The following is a 17,684-nucleotide window of genomic DNA, read 5'->3' as shown; positions in this document are numbered from 1 at the left end:
AATTGGTTTAATCACTTGCAGGTGTCATTGAAAATGTATGGTAGAAGTGGCTACCCAGCCACATGGGGCGAATTAAAGCAATATTGTTACAGAAACTGTATTCCACCTCAGAGTGTGGTTTTGTTCTTGTTTGTGGCTTTGTGCTTTAAATGGGAACAGGGAGAATGCTAGAACAATCACATGAAACTTTGTGGAATAGTCTTTCGTAATGAACTTCAATAACAGTACTAATGCTCTAAATTTAGTTTGTAAAATACGGAGCTGAATTGTTTGTTTTCCTGGATGGCTATTGCATTTACATAGGGACATTTTTATGGGGGTAGATTTTTAATATACATTTAGTTCTCGTACTTTATTTGTAGATCTTGAGCACTGCAGTAAATCATTGCTTTAATAAGAAACATAGGGGTAGTTGATCTCTGTATGAAGCAGGCATTAGACATCTTAAAAAACATGGATTTGTTATGGACAAGGTTGAGCCTTTAAGTAATTGCTATTCACATGGGAATCAGCATGCATGTAAACCAGTTGCATTTGAAAAAATGGGTGGATCCATTGTGGTGCTTCTGGAAGCTGGCAGTAGTGAGAGAGCTCTGTTTTGTGATTCTGATGACGAAAGAGATACAAGAGTAGGCCATGCTCATACGTGCCTCTTGAAGATTACAGGCCCAAGTAATAAAGTAGCTTCTTAAAATATACTGTTGTATTGTACTGGACCATTTTAAGAATCTAATAAACAGGATCAGGACTTGAAATTCTTTATGCAGTGTCTTATGGGGGGAGTACATAATAAATAAATGTTGATGTTCTCAGGCTGTGGAAATAAACATTTTGATAGCATAGTACTAAGTTGTTTATGGTGGTGTTATTCCAAATGCATCACAATAGCATGCAATTATGTCTAAAGACCGTAAAATACAAATGTTTTGTAGTATGCTTCAAGTTCAATTGCTGATTTTTATTATTTTTTTGAGTGCTGTAAATACATAGCTTTGAGATGAGGTTTCAAGTGTCAGGAATGTAACCATCTTCTATTTTTACTCTTGACCTCATTTCTATTTTCTTTTGCTAAAGGCAACAGGCCCTGTGTTGTTCTGTTGCTGCTCGAAGTGAGTTATTTAAATAACTTGAAATGTTTATGCACAATAAGCTTTTGAACTTTCGCACTAGCTGAAGTAGTGAATTTTCTGTCATGAGCCACATTTATCCTACTGAAAATTATATGAACTGTGATTTGATCTGCTTAAGACTGTAGCTGCAGAAACTGCATTTGTGTTAGAAGTTCAGGAGACTGTTTCAGCTTGTGTACTAAACTTGCTTTGTAATTTATTTTGAAAAATGTACATCCCTCTCCAATTGACTGCTTTACAGAGGTGATGCTGAAGGTAAAGGAGTATCATATTTTACTTTGTGGTGTCTGGTTTGCTACCTTCTGGTCACCACCACAAACTAAATTAAGCATTTTCTTTCATGAAGAGAAACACTTGTTTTTAAAACATTTAACGTTTGACTGTTAGAGTGTTTATAAACCTGTTTGCAAGGAGTATTCTCTGTTAAATATTGTTGAACAAAGCTGTTTATTGTGGTGATGAGTTTCGCAGCCTGGCCTTTCAGTGACTTCCTACTTTCTGGAAATACAGCACAGACAGCAGTTTCTCTTCTGGAAAAAAAAAACCAAAAAAAAGGTGCATGAATACAGACTCAATATCAGACATCTGTATACATTGAGAATGCATCTCTCTCTTCTGAAGTCCCCTGATGATTTAGTCTTGCTGGTGAAGAAGCCAGCATTATCTGGTACCTGCTGTTTCTGTGAGTCTGTTAGGTTCTCCAGTATACCTTTGTATGACAAAGCAGCAGTCTTCCAGTTTATACTTGACAGACTTAAAATAGTTGTAACCTGGGAGCAGGCAGAGCTGTAGGAACACTTCTCAGAAGCTAGGTCCTTTAAAAAAGATTGCACTACGAGGGATGGAAGGATCAGGGCTTTTCTTTATTACATTGGGGCACTGAGTTAAGCTGACATCTTTTTGATTATGAGGTATTCTTGTGGGACTTCGAAGGTCACTGGCACATCTTAAGCTCCACAGAGATGAGATCACTTTATGCAGCATCATGCAAACACCAGGGTCAAGCCATAGCTAACATTACCTCATAAAGGTATGCATATAACTTCTCTGTATTTTGTTAGATTGTTATATGCATTGACCAACTTATGTATGACTGACTGCTAATGATAAGCATCAGGTGGCAAATTTGTTTTGATGACATACTACTTATCCACATGTTGTGAAAAAGCATGTCATGCTGTTCGAGTCCATTACTAGGGAAGTGAGGCAGCTTTCCTGTCTCTCTGCAGAGTATAATTAAGAAAGGTCATCTAGGGGCCTGGAAGATATTATAGGATGTGAAAACCGGAGCTAGATCTCTAACCATAGTGACAGCTGTCATAAGCATAGCCTGAATAGAGAGCATAGTTGAGGGCTACCTCTCTGAGGATATAGAGCTACTTTAGTACTCTTCTGGTATAGATCTACACCTTTAAACTTAAGAAACTAGCCTGCACTTGGGGATTCATAGACTGTGTTGCTGAATTTCTCAGTGGGAACACTGAACTCATTTCTTTCAGAATAGGCATTCAGAACAAGTATGTGGTGTTACAGGTGGGAAGCTGTTTTAAGAAGAAATTTCTTAAGTCTGAGGAGGGTTCTTTTTTGTCATCTAGATTTTGAGCAGTAAAGAGAATTGAGTTGCATTATGGTGGTAAACTGAAAATTCAAAGCTCCACTCAGGAAATATTTGGATTTTTCTTTGTCATATGAAGGAATGAATTTTCAAGTCTTTATCAGCATATTTGAAAACAGACCTGGCATATAGACCTTTTATGTAGAAAATGCTCATTTTTGACATTCAATCTTGTCATTGTTTGATGAGGGTAGATCAAATTTCAGGTGAGGAATGAATCCAATATAGAAGAAAACATTGGAAAAAGAAGTGTCCGAGCCCAAAGAAAGGAGAAGAATTTCTAGGTGGAAAATCAACGAAGTTCCATTTTTTATTTTTAATAAAAAAAACAATTTACAGGAAGTGAAAATAAATTAGGAAGTTAAGAGAGGGGAAGAAAAGGAAAGAAGGGCAAAGATGAGCCAAAAATTATACCACCTTGTGTAACCCTAAAGATGGAAGTAACTTTACCATGAAATCTGCGCTGATGTATTTGTCACTGCTCATACATTTGTGGAGCCAGGAGCCTCAGTCCATCTCCTGAACACACTAAATATCACAAACAGTACTGCACTTTTTTTCAGGTGACTGGAGTAGGAGGAATAAAGTGAAAGTAAGGGCACACCTGGAATCTTGTATAAACATCTGTTGAAGGCCTGAACAGGAGGATCAGGGTTTAAGCTTACATCAGACTTGACAAACATTTTCTGCCCAAGTAGGTCAGTGCAATTCAGGTTAAGTCAGTAGTCATTGCTGTTTACATTTATTTGGCTTAGCTTTAATCCTGTGGTCTGTTCTTTTTTCCATTGCTATATTGCAAAGAACCTTGAAGTATCCTGTGTGTGGTGCATTAAATTGGAGGACTGACCATACCTGTTTTTGTATTTGCTTCTGTTTAACTGGAAAAGCTTTTTGAAATGATCTACAGGGACAGTATGTTAGGAGGGAATGCTCTTGAGTAAGATGAGTCTAATAGAGTAAAAAAAAAAAATTGTCATTTCTAATAGTTTCTCTTAAGTCACCAACAGTATGCTGCCACACCCTAAAAACAATCACTTTCTTCCTTTCTAACCTATTTGAAGTGAGAAAACAATAGCTATGGAAGAGGGCAGTTCAAATAGCAGTCATTCTTCCCAGAGCATCTAGACTTCATTGCTTCTAGTTGCAGTTGAACAAGACATAGGTACAGAAGTTCCAAAACTGTATACAAAGACTTCAGTCCTTGTATCCAGCTGTCTATTCTTAGTCGTCTATTACGGTTGCCTCCAGCACACAGTTTGTCTTTCGGTTTTCTCCACTCTTTGCAGGATGAAGGCAGTGTTGTGATTTCTCTGTGGTTTGGAGTTTAATTGCTTCTGTTTATGGCACTTTACAATACTTGGTAGGACAGAGGAAGCTAAATGAAAAATGGGATCCTTTGCTTGTAGAGAGTCATGGGAGAGGACAAGAACAGGCAAAATATGATCACATTCACTATCACTTACAGAAGTGAGCGAAACTGACTCTATTAGAAGCAGATTTAATACTTGGTCGGTGGCCCAGCAAATCTTAAGCATCTGCTGATGGGATTAAGGTTGCTGACTTCTACCGTGAATAAACTGAAACTGTAAAACGGACTAAATTTTTTTCAGTCCCTTGTATCACATCTGGTCAGTTTTTTGCAGGGGGAACACTTTTTTTTTTAGGAAACTTAACAGCTGGTTCCTGTATCTAATTTTACTAATAAAACTTTGTGGTTTGTTTTCTCCTCTTCTGTGTGCTGTTCCCCCCCAAAAGAGGGAAGACTCTCCAGGCACTTTTGCATGCCCCCTGCAAACTGCAGGGAATACATTGCAGTCCAAATTCAGTGCAATGTGGGAATTTCAGAGATGATATGGTAATGACAATAGGATTTTCTCAGAAAGCATTAGTTCTGAGGAGCAGACTTGAAAATACAGAGAACAACATCTATTATACTTTGTTTTGGTTTTCATCCTTTGAAACCTGTTAAGAGTCAAGATGGGCTAAAGCACATGTCAATATTACGAAATCTATGTATTTGTTGTTTTATGGATCTAGAAAAGGGAAGATTTTGCTTATCAAATTAACTGAATAACTTTGCTAGTGTGGTATTCAGTCTCTAAGAAAAGTGTGTGGGCTAGGCTGACCTGAGGAATTCACTTAAAATGTAAATGTATTTGTAAAACTTCTGAAATGTGCAAAATTTGATTGAGAGCTGGCAATCAAAACTTGAAAAAGCTTGTATCCAATTACTGACTTCTCAGATAAGAGTTTGTGTGGCATGTAAAACAATTAAAATACACTGAAGTTAGTTAAAATACACTCAACTTGTCAGTGTTTCTTAGATTCATGTAGCCCAAGAACATGTGTTCAATTAATGTGATAATGTTTGATTTTTTGTATTTTTTAATAAAAACACAAGCTCTCCCCCCCCAGAAAGCAACAACAAAAAACCCCATACAAACAACCAAACCTAGAAACTACTTAAGATGAGGAATTCCAGTAAAATTGAATACAAGCAAGTTTGATGGAAGTCAGAGGTATTGTGATGCAGTTATATGGTCTTTTACAGAACCTAAAAATGGTTGACCTTTCATTTTTATTGCATATGTGAGAAGAAATGTTAAGGTAAACTTGTAAAAATAAACTTGTAAATAATGTAGAATGAGAAACAGATTTTTAATCAGTTTTAATCAGTGAATGAACTTCTTATTGATGACTTGAGATTCTAATTCTCAAACTACAACTTCCTTTGGATACTGTATTCCAGGGATTTCTAAGGGTAGTGACTGCATTTCATTAATTTTAGGCAGCTTTCTCTTTTGTGATTTCTATATCTCTATGTAAAATAGTAATTACAATGCTAGTTATGCTCTGCCTTGGCAGATGTTGCAATTTAGGTATCTGTAAGCTCCATAGCATGCTTTCTGTGAGCTTTGCAGAGCTCATCGACGTAGAATGTTTTTACCAGGGCATGTTCTACTGTGCTTGTTTTGATCCTGGATCAGCTGTCGGAATGACAGCAGTTGGACTAACTTGCCTATTTTTTCCCTCTAACCTCTACAAAAATAACTTGTGGGGTGGTTTCTTTTCTATTTTTTAAAAAAAGAAAATGTATCTGACTTTGCATGTCTCTCGCCTCTGTTGGAAGCAAGCAATTGTACTTTCATAAGGCAAAAGCTTATAAACAAGCACTGGAAGGAAGTATTTATGCCTTGACAAGATATTTCTCTACAGCACAAGAATACATTTTTCATGGAAAGACAGACTTTGATTTTTTTAACTTGCTGTGTTTTCGATGCATGTCATCAGTTGAAAATGTGGTGCCACTGTAGTAACTTTAACTATCAGATAATCCTAAGAGCACAGAATTAGACAATACCTGAAGAAGTTAATTTTGTTTTCTCTAGTGACTGTATTGAAATTATCAAATGTTTTCTGTGGCAAAGTAATTTTACGTGAAACAGAAGATATCATCTTATAGAAACTATAAAGCTTTGTTTTAAGTTGAAAGAGCAGGCTTTTTTCTTCAGAGCGGTTTTGTTTTGCTTGCTCACCAGTGGAATACAGAGCTGGTGAAGTTCTCCATCTGCTGGCATGAGGTAGTGAATGCATTCTGCAGGTAGGGCTGGAAGTGATGTTTAAGTTTAGCAGCTGCATTAATCTTCAAAACCTTGATTGTTATGTTTACTTTTTAGTTAAAAATGTAATTGTATCTCTCAAGGCAATCAAGAATCTCTTAGAGTGAAGGGATGGCAAGAGCTGTTGGTTTTAGTCACCATTATTTTTAACTAGTTATACTGGTTTTGGCTGGGATAAAGTTAACTTTCTTCATGGTAGCTTATTTGATGCTGTTTTGTGGGTTGATGATACTGTAGATGACACTGTTTTATGCGTTGCTGAGCAGTGCTTATACAGAATCAAGATCTTCCCTGTTGCTCACAATGCCCTGCTAGTGAGAAGCTGGGAGTAGACACAGCCAGGACAGCTTACCCAGACTTGTCAAACAAATACATATCCAGTACCATATGGCATCATGCTCAGTACGAATAGGCTTTTACAAAACAGGAATTTGCTGGATTGTGTTGGTGTAATTTCTGATAAAAGGTCACATTCATTTCAGAAAATCAAATACATTTATTTGAAGAAGCAGGTGGATTTTTATTTTTTAAAAAATGGTGGTACTAAATGTGATTAAAGAATCAGTGTGTATGTGTATTTCTTTGTGAGCAGCAATATCATATCTAGATTGAGGTAATTCAGACTGTTTGTGAAATGTCCCTATTTTGTAGAGTAGTTGGGGCCAGTAGTCTTGTTTGTAGCATGCAGAAGTGAAGCAGTGAATGTGGTAGTTGCTTATTGTATGGGAACTGCTAGGTCATGGCCTGAACCAGTGGTTGAAGAGGTGTGGCCAGCCCTGGGAGCACAGGTGCAAGCGATCCACCCTTTCCAGTGCACAGATGACAGTGGAGTCCACCCCTCCCTAACTTCATTTAAGGGCTAGTAGCCAAGAGGGAAACATTTGTTTTGAGATCGCTTATCTCTGGGAGTTTTCAGTGAGCCCTTGCCTTTGGAATAGAGTAGGCTGTTCTTTCCTTATTATTGGTTTATGACTCATACCTTTCACAGATCATCCTAAAACTGATCAGAGACAATTTCATACCTCTGCTTGCCTGGTACACTTGCGTTCCTGTTAACATGTTTTGTCTAACGTACTACTTGTCATTATACCACTGGAATGATACTTCTGGCAGTTGACAAGTCTGCCTTTGATACTGAAGGGAGTATTTTTCTTCTTGAGAAAAGTCTCCCAAATATTGGGAGAAGCAACTCACATTTGTTCAGGCTTGAATTGTATACTATGTTTGATGTATTGTTCAACAAATAAAACTAGGTAAAGGAAAGGAGGTAAGTAAATTGGTAGGACTAAGGTTCTTTGTATTTTTGTTATTTTGGTTAAGATGGCCTTGTAAGTAATACTAGTAACTAGCTCACTTTGGGTAAGCTATTCGACCAGTACTGGTGGATTAAAATTTTGTTTTTCTTTCCGATATTCAGTTACTATTTTGCTGATAATTTATGTAACAAACCCAGATGTTAACATTCTGAATTTCAGAATTCAGTGGTTAGTGTCATAACTGCAGATCAAAGTAATGCCTTCAGAATGGTATTTTAAGTGAGTGTTCTATGCAGAATTCCTAAAACTTCATGGTCACTTAAAGTCTGGCAAGCTGATGAAAGGTTTCAGGTACTTAAAGAAATAGTACTTGTTTAGTTCCTTTATATATAGATACTGATAGATATTCCTTTATATCCGTTAGATATACTTTACTGAATCCAGAACAGTGCAGTTTTCTACACTTGCATTCTGGTTCAACTCACAAGTGAGTATCTGAAAAGCCTCTCATGGTCATTAACCAACCATCTGGCTTTGTCTTCCACTGCAGGGTTGGTTTCAGAGCATGTTAGCTCAGTTCCTTTAAAATTCAGTTAAGTTTGTGTATGCTTCACCTGCTGTTTGGTATTTAGTTCTCCAAATTCATCCAGAGCTAGTCCAAAGACAGTTGGCCCCACAAATGTAATAATGTGTGAGAGTCTCTTAGTACTGTGTTTTTGCAGTCTGTGTAAACTCTTGTGCTGTACTGATTGCTAATGTAGACAGACAGTGAAATATTAAAGTTCAGCTGAAAAACATTGGATTGTGTTGACACGAATCTGAAGGGCAGATTTTTTTTTATGAAGTACTGTGTCCACACTATAATGGTTCTTCTTGAAGTGGTCCAATGCTAACAATGTTTCATCACCCTCTAATAACTGTCGATTTATTTCTCTTGAAACTCAAGTTATGTGAATTTATCTTTTTTTTTCCCCTCAGGATTCATTTGTGATGTGCTTTTGAAAGAACAGCGAAGGATCCGTTACATACTAAATGCTTTTGGGAAAACTCCTCCTGATGTATTTTGCAAACTAATTGAATCACCATAGAAATTCAGCATGGGAGGAGCTGTGAGTGCTGGAGAAGACAACGATGACTTAATTGATAACTTGAAAGAAGCTCAGTATATCCGCACTGAGAGTGTGGAGCAAGCCTTCAGAGCGATTGATCGTGGTGATTATTATCTGGAAGGATACAGGGACAATGCTTACAAAGACTTGGCCTGGAAGCATGGAAATATACACTTGTCAGCACCTTGCATTTATTCTGAAGTCATGGAAGCTCTGAAGCTTCAACCTGGATTATCTTTTCTAAATCTGGGTAGTGGAACCGGATATTTGAGTACAATGGTGGGATTGATATTAGGTAACTTTGAAAGTATTTATTTTAATACATTGCTACTGCATATTTTTAGAAGATTATACAAGCCCTGTAGAACTTGCACTCCTTTAAAAGTAATAATAATAATACACATAAAACTGGATGTTTGAGGTATGTTTTTACAATATTGTATGTTAACTACAAGCTGTAGATCTACAGATACTTCTGTTCTCTGGCATTCCATGGAGTGTTTTGGAGGAGGAGGTTCGTGCTTGTCTTTCTGTAGCCTAGAATTTTAATATGAGAGGAAACAGCCTTTCATTGCTCAAAAGGGAAAAGTATAGAGGAACAATCTGAGGGCTATGGTTTGCATCTGCACCATATTTATACCATTTATAGAAGAAATACAAATTGTGTTGGCTCATGGCACTTGAAGAAACTTAATTGAAAAATAAGTCTTCATCAGCATCCAAACAATTCTTTTAAGATACATTTATTGAATTTGTGAGGAAGTTCAGAGATCTAAGAGTGCTTAAGGTCTGTGGGTTTTAAAGCTGTTTTACTTAACTGCTGTGTTCTTTATTCTTTCCTCAAATACACTTCCTTTATGGAGAAAGAGTATAATGAGAAATCTCTGGTTAAATTTAAAAACTTGAAACCTACCTTTAGAAGAAAAAAGGCTTTAATTTTCTCCCCTCAATATGATTCTTAGAATACAAAGCATGTATGCGAGGAAGTATGTTTTTATTTTACATATCAATTTCATTATGTAACTATTTTAGTACGTAGCTCTTACAGGTGTAATTTTAGTGACTAATAAATGGATTTTTTTGTTGCAGAAAACCTAGCAGGTCATACATGTTGTTGCGTGTGTTGATAGACACACAAATCTGAAATGTGAGGAGTTGGTCTGATAAATTTCAGTTTTTGTCGTTCATTCTCACTGATTAAAAAGTAGAAATTGTCCCTAATGCATACATAACAGGCTTCATTTGTTGTCATCTCTGGCAGTGTCCTTTGTTCCAGTTAATAAATTCAATGACAAAGGTACTGTTCTCTTGTGGAAATAGAAATTATGTTCATTAACAGGTAAAAACTTAAACTGAAGATATCTGCTTGAGTAGAGCTCCTTTGTACTTTTGGAGGGTGTTTATGTTTAATAGAATAGATTGGAATATTCTAAGTTCAGTTCTGGGCTAAGAGTAAGTGTGTAATAGTATTCATTCATTTCTCTGCTCTGTGTAAAGCTTTGTTCTTTCAATATTCTTCCTGAACTGTGATGTTCAAGAAGTTGGATCATGTATATTGCACTTGTATTCATGTACTTGACCTGTTTTGAATGGCTTTTGGTTACCTGTTGAATGCTCCTTTGCTTGACCCTATCAAGCAGGATTCTTGTCTTGCAGAATACTGTATGTGGAGTTTAAAAAAAAATTAAAAAAAGAAAGACTTGTCTTTTGAGTGTTAGGTGGGCTGACAGCCACTAAGAAGCACAGTTAACACTTGCTAGATGTTCCACATTTCCAACTCAGGTGCTGATACATCCTTAGCAGTGCTGCAGAGCCTGGAGCAGTAGCTGTTCAGCTACATTCAGAAGCAGGCTTCCCATTTTTCCATAGCGTTTCATTTTCTTATTTTCTGCTCCCATTGATAAAATCACTAGTTACATATGGTAATTCTTTCTTATTCCATGGTTTAAACCACACACTAAAATAAAGGAGTAGAAACAGAAGTATGCTTCTGATAAATACATATGTTGCTCTGAAAGTAATACATCCTACTTATTTCCATGGAAACTACAACAGAGTGCAATCACACTATTTGATAGAGCAAATTCTCAGCTGCAAAACAAGATTTTTCAATGTGGTCACCACCATTAGCTATGCATTTTTGCAAGTGATGAGCAAGAGTTTGTATGCCATGCTCTCAAAATCTGTGCCAGCAGAGGTGACCTGCTATCACCACTGCTGAAATGCACCACCCGCTGCTTCAGCAAGCTCATATCCACTTTTTGGTTTCCATAAACATTCAGCAAGCATCAGTGAATATCAGTGGGTGCTATTTCCTCCACATGGAGGAATTCAGTGACACACCTTTGTTCCATATGCACTTCCATGTCAGGCACCATTTTGTCAGACTGCCCCTCTGCTGCCATCTGTCACACAGCAACAAAATGTAATATTGGTGGGAAGGTTCAATCTCTACTGACAGACAACTAATATATGCCTCTGACATTGTGGGCCAATGTAGTAAAATGGGAGGTGTTACTTTTGGAGCAGACCTCATGTGTATTTAAAAGCCCACCTTATTTTAAACAAGTTTCAGTATGCAGTGTGAATAGTAACAGGGAACCGTGTGTTCTTTGACAGTAGGTGGGCATCTTCCAATTTGACAGTGAGTATATTTTTGTCATGCTGTCAGCATCAAAATGAGATTAAATTAGCAAATGATTTGAAGTGGTATACACTATACGGATAAGTATAATGATATATGGGGGGAAGAATGTTCTAAAGAGATTAGATTAACTGTTGGGGCCATTAAAATATATAGTTCAAACTAGGTGGTGGAACTATGTTGAATTCCACTGGAAGAGATCAATTCACTCTGGAGAGTAACAGAAAAGTTTGTTTCTGGTTTTTAAAATGAGTGACTTTTGGCATCTGCAAATTTACTGATGAAAGAATAGAATCTACTTCTTGTATTTCTGTTCAAATTAGGGGTATTATGGTAAATTGCAACATGACAGTATTTTGCATTCACAGATTTAATTTGAAGCTGTTGGAACATTTACAGTTCTGTAGTTCTTCAAAATTGAGTATTTTAAGGAATATGAATAATTTTGGGACAGGAGACATAATTTTTAGTTTATGAGACTAAACGAATGGCAATTTTAATAGAAGAAAGCATGCATTGGATGCTGCTGCACATTACAGAACTGTACCTATGCTGGTTAGGAATGTGATAGGCTATTATTGTGCAAGGGACCATTAAATAAACACCACGAAAGATACCGTGAGAGGTATGCTTCTCTTATCATGATGGTTGATAAAGTAAATTTAAATAGGTGTGACTGTCAACAGGTGGTATATGTTTTCACAGTACACCCATTAAAGATCTACCTACCTCTTGGGTGATGTTAGAGAGGACTCGTGAGCAGTGCATGCAGCTTGGTTTTATTTAATCTAATAGAAAATATTCTGTGGTATGTTAACAACTGTAATTAGTAATCACTTTAGCGACTTACAGTAGGTTTTCTTATACTGGAGACAAAGTTTTCTCAGTAACTCTGTTTTTTTGTAATTGGTGTCTTAAGAAAACTATTTCTTTGGAATGACATCTTTGAGCTAAATACTTAAGCAAGATTTAGAATGCAGTAGATTATAGAAATGTACATTTTGTCTAATATTATTGATCTTTGCTTTCTTTTTTCTCTTCCCTTTTCCAGTTGTGTTCCAATGACTGAAGTCTCTGGGATATTGACTGTATATTAAATATAAAAAACCTCACAGCAAATGTGACTTTGATTCAGACTCTTTCCTGATGTAGATAATAGTTATAATGCTGTCTCATGATTTCTTCTTGTTCCTGAAAAATAGCTTGAACTTCTAGCACACAAATTAACTTGGAAATATACTTGGATTTGATTGCAGGATTAATCAGTGCTGCAGCTGTAGTGGTATTGTAATGAATGAACATGAACATGGTAACTGTACACATTTAGGTGGAAGTTAAATGCTCTCTGAGTAAAACAGGAGTGAGCTTCTGCAAAATAGAAGAACAGATGTAATTGAGGGAATATAAGACAAAATCTCAGAATTGTCAGAAACTATGAAAACCTTTCAAAATTTAAAGAACACAATACAAACTAAATCATAATTTCAGATTCTTTTTTTCCAACTAAATAATATGTTAAAAAGGAAGTTGCTTAGACTGTCCTAAGTCAAGGTTTTCTGCATCCTTATGATGAAAAATCCGTTATAGAATTGTTTTGCCGTAGTTCTCAGTTCTTTTTATTTCTTTCAGTCCTTTGACCTTTTACCTATTTTTGTTTCCTCTTAGCCATCCCTAATGCAAATACAAAAATATCTTTGCCCGGTGTGTTTGAGGACTTCAGTGTTTATTTGATGTTAGTACTTGCACAGGCAAAAGTACAATATTGTTCTACGTGATTGATCTGTGATTAAAGAAACTGCTGTTTTTATTTACAGGACCTTTTGGGATAAATCACGGAATAGAGCTTCATTCAGATGTGGTAGAATATGCCAAGGAAAAATTGGAGAGCTTCATAAAATATAGTGATAGCTTTGATAAGTAAGTATCTCATTTGTCTAGTTCACTTTGCAGCAACTTTTTATTTAAACTGACCATGTCATTGCTCACAAGTTTAGAGAGGGGAGTAGAAGAATGGCATCACACATGATAAACAGTATTTGTTACTGCAACATAAAACTTCCAGTTTGTCAGTCTAGTTCATGAGGTAAGTTAAGGCTTAGGAAAGAAGACTTTGAAGTGTGGCAGTATTCTTCCTGTATAGTACTTAACAAAATTGATCTTGCTGCATTTTGAGAGTATGTATACATGTGCACACGTGTGTATATACCTGCGTGTACGTGCATATATACATGACATGTATTATACAGATGTCTTTTATAAGGCAATTTATATCTGTTAAGTCAGTTTCTATTAGATAACTGGATGTCTTCTTTCTGTACGCAGCAAACTTCTAACTTACTACTGTTGATCTTGATATCTGATTGTGTTTATGTTTATTACCTGAAGAGGTGGACCTAGGAGTCTTCATCTGTGCTCATGCGCCACTTGTTCTTACTGATTTACCTTATGTTTATAAGGCTTTGAACCTTACAGATTCCACTTACTGAACAATTTTTTTCTCTAGTTCATAAGTCGGTCCGTAAGAATGTAGAACTTGGGCCTCTCTGCCCTTTCAGAATGGAAAACGGTGCTGTAGCTAGGTCTATTCTCTGTGAAAATCCTCTTCTTGATAGACAGTAATTTCTCTAGTGGTAATTGTATGGTAGCTGCTGGAGATTGAGAACAATGTTTTTAATTGTAGGCATAGCGTAAGAGTTGCATGTCCTTACTCATCTTCTCTTGCTCAGAGGGGAGCAAAGAAAATTCTTTTTATCCTCTTACCTTTGTAATATCTTTTAAGAACTGCTACGCTCTTGATTTTCTTAGCGGAAGCTCCATCCAGTTTTTCCCTTGCACCAAACTTCTAGAACTCGAATCAGACAACAGACCACCTTTCTTCTGCGTTTATATAAAGGAAGGCTCTTGGAGCGTAAAGAATAATCCTAGTGCAACCTGTCATTATATTCAATTCTGTACTTCTAGAATTAACTAGATTACTTTAGTTATTCAATTGAAAGAGCATTGGAGGGACACGGAACTAAAACTGTCATGTTTGAGTATGTATATATCATTACTATCATCTCAAATTTAATGCAGATTTTTACTGTTAACTGATTCTAATACATACAGAAGTTAGAACTGCGGTCACTCGTGATAATTATTAATACTACATTAATTGCTCTATTAAGTAAGATGCAACTGCTAGCTAATTAATTCCTGTGTGTACCTGTATTCCTGCATGTGTATTCTGACATACAAAAAGCTGACTTGGACTGAAAAGCCTTGCCAGTTTGGTAATTAATACCTTTATGTACATGGATGAGGAGAAATTAAATTGGAGGGGGAAGCAAAGAAGTACACTGTTATTGTTAAACAAAATCAATCTGATTATGTTATTTATGTGAATAAATACCAGGAAAGTGTGGTTTGTATTTAAAAATTTGCAAGAACCAAGGGAAAAAACGAATCCCAATGTTGCTGAACTTGGCATAACTGAATGTGTGCACATGTACTGTTTGAAGGAAATAAGTGATCATGTTTAATACAAGATGTAAATATTCTCAAAGCAGAAGAAATGTATTTTCTGCTAATTTAGGGATTGACTCTGGAGACAATGTTCTAAATGATGTGTTATGTACAGTGATAGCTAAATTGGTCTTTATTTATATAGTGTTACTCCACTGAGGAGGAGGAAAAAAAGATTAGTGAATATAATTTATGCTTTCACTAATTTACATGTACATTTCTTGGCATATACTTTTTAATAATCTACAACAGAAAAAATAGAAAGCAATGGCTATAGAAGCACCCTCCTCACCAAGTTAACAAACATAATATGTCTGAATTTTTTCTTACATAAGCCTACTTGGTAATAATTGAACTGCTGTTGGCATAATACTGATTGACTGTTTGGGTTTTGGATTTAGTGGAAGGTTTTGTAACTCCTTGTCTGCACGGTTAATTTTGGTTAACTGTGTATTTTAGTATAGTAATTGAAGATGGCATATTTTTTTCTGTGATTGACTGAGTCATTTATGTTTATATATATTTTCTGTATATATTGATATCAAGTATATACAGTGTGTCTTCACTTTTAATTTGCCTCTTAAAGTAACGTGCTCTAGGTCAGTAAGCCTAATTTTGATTATTATTTCAATAATTTTTTCCTGCATTTTGGCTTGTAAAAGAATGATACTTGTTGAAAGTTATGTGAAGTATCACTTCTGAACTTTACTGATTTGATTTGCTTACTACATGGAGGAAAGATCACCCATCAAAAAGAACACGTAAGGTGTGCAGTGTCTGCATGCTGTTGAACACTGGTGTATACCTAGAAGACGTACGTACTGTTTGAAAACTGATTTTATCTGACAGACTGGTATGAAAGAAGCTAATTGTCTCAGTGGATGTATGCATGTTTTGGAGAAAAATATGTTACGCTTGTGGTCAGCCTCAAAAGAGGCTCATATTGTATAGAAGGAGCACAAAGAGCACATGTAATTGAGTTATGCAGCTGGGGAATTCTGTAAAACTCTTCGTCCTTTCCTGTGTTCTTTAGTGGATAATATTCTGCAGTCTGATCTGAATATTTGAAGCACTCTTTCTGAAACAAAAGTAAATAAGGGTTTAACCTTTAATGTAGATCCTTCAGAATCTTCAGCTTGGATCCTAAATAAATGCTTTAATTTTATTTGTGGTGTTCTTTGACTTGAAGCAGTACACCTTTATCCTTGCATCTGACTTCCAGCATGTAGTTGGGTTATAATGATTTACTTTTTCTTTCCCTGATGAATCAAGATGTTTTGATGCCACTTGTCAGGGAGGAATGATACAGCATTTGTGTGATACAACAATGCTTTTTTATGGTTCCTGATGAAAATGTTGCTGAAATGTAATTACATGTGTTTTTTTTAATGATTGGGGGTAGGTGCTTGATTAAAGTTTGGTAGCAGTGTAAAAGTAAGTCATGGTAATAAAGAATTTGAGATACTCTCTGTTTAAAGGGCAGTTTATTCTTCTACCAGTTGTCTGTTGAACTGTTATTAGAGGAAAAGCTTTTCATATAGCTGTTTCAGAAAGATGGATAATTCCAGTAAGCACTTGTATCTGTATCCATATCCCACCAATCTATAAAAATTTTTTTTGTCTAAATTGAGATGGAGTTGTTTCTTCTGAGAGGTAAAATACTGCCTTGCTTTTATTTGCTATATATTTTCCGGTAGAAGTAAAGGAGATGTGCCATCATCTAGAAGTACTGTTATGGTTGAGGTGCAAAAGATTTTAGGTGTAGATTAAACAAAGCACTCTGAGTTGGAAGTACATGTAAGGCTCTCTTTTGTACTTAAAACCTTGAGGAGGGAATGCATGCCATTTAAGGGGAAAAAAAAGTCATTCCTTAAGAAGGCTATCTGAAACACATTGTGCAAGTACCAGGCCCCACTTCACCTGTTTTTATTGAAGGGGAATGTGTTGTCTTTTCTGCTCCCAGTCAACTTCTAGACCTAGAATATCCAGCTCGGAGAGAGAGCCACAGGGCAAGGCTAGGTTGCCCATCTTCTAGCACCCTATCAAAAACCAAACCTGGGTAAGCTGAAGTCCCTGATGTGAAAGAATCACCAAACCTTCTCAGGATCAAAAGAAACCACTTCAATGGTAAGTTGCAAGATCCCAGTACTACTTCTGGTATAACTGTTATGGGTTAAACTTCTTTCTGAAGTCCTGTAGTGAAATTACTGGCATTGAAAAATAGTTTAATCTTCCAACAAAGTATCTGTTTGCCTTTGCTGAAATTCAGGGCTCCTGATTGGACACTGCAAGGTCACTTTAATAAAAGCAGAGTTGAAGTTGGAAGTTCCTTGTATATGCTCAAATAAAAACTGCATTCTTTCCTGTGCAGCTAGGTAATGGTAGCAGTAAAAATCTATGCAGGGAAAGCAACCTGTCTCAAACTCAGTTGTGCTGAGGAGAGAGTAAGGTTAGTCATAAGTATTTTTAAGGTCCGGCATTCAAACTTTTCTTTATAAAGAAGAGCAGTGTTTTTTGATATATTTCAGTAAAGCTGTTGAATATTAGAAATCATAAACAAACTAGATAGCTGAAGTTGCACAATAGAAGAATGACAGCAGTTTTATTCAAAAACTGAGATAACAAACAAAAGTGAAGCTGGAATGCATTTCTCACTGGCCTACAGCATTGCCTGGACAAGAAAATGTTGAGGAAAAAATTACTGCATAGAAATTTTGCCAGCACTACTTCTGGCTATTTTTCTAATGCTAATAAAATTACCATTATTGTAACTGTATGTAAGGGACTTAAAAGCTGCCACTGTAGA

General features: G+C 36.2%; 1 protein-coding gene across 6 annotated transcripts in view; it reads left to right on the top strand.

Annotated features, from left to right (window-relative positions):
* The window catches only part of PCMTD1 (protein-L-isoaspartate (D-aspartate) O-methyltransferase domain containing 1), a 66,483-nt gene that overhangs the window by 32,253 nt on the left and 16,546 nt on the right, over positions 1-17,684 (top strand). For 5 of the 6 annotated variants that reach the window (XM_021386469.1, XM_021386466.1, XM_021386467.1 and 2 more), the window contains 2 exons: positions 8,600-9,025; positions 13,189-13,291. In XM_021386469.1, coding sequence (XP_021242144.1) covers positions 8,719-9,025; positions 13,189-13,291 — 410 coding nt within the window. In that variant the 5' untranslated portion in view covers positions 8,600-8,718. Of the gene's footprint in view, positions 1-8,599; positions 9,026-13,188; positions 13,292-16,869; positions 17,006-17,684 lie in introns of those variants that run through there. The other variant, XM_021386472.1, reaches the window with a different exon arrangement.

This window comes from Numida meleagris, chromosome 2 (assembly GCF_002078875.1).
Source record: "Numida meleagris isolate 19003 breed g44 Domestic line chromosome 2, NumMel1.0, whole genome shotgun sequence".
Taxonomy (NCBI): Eukaryota; Metazoa; Chordata; class Aves; order Galliformes; family Numididae; genus Numida; species Numida meleagris.
This window is presented reverse-complemented; position numbering and strand designations above follow the sequence as displayed.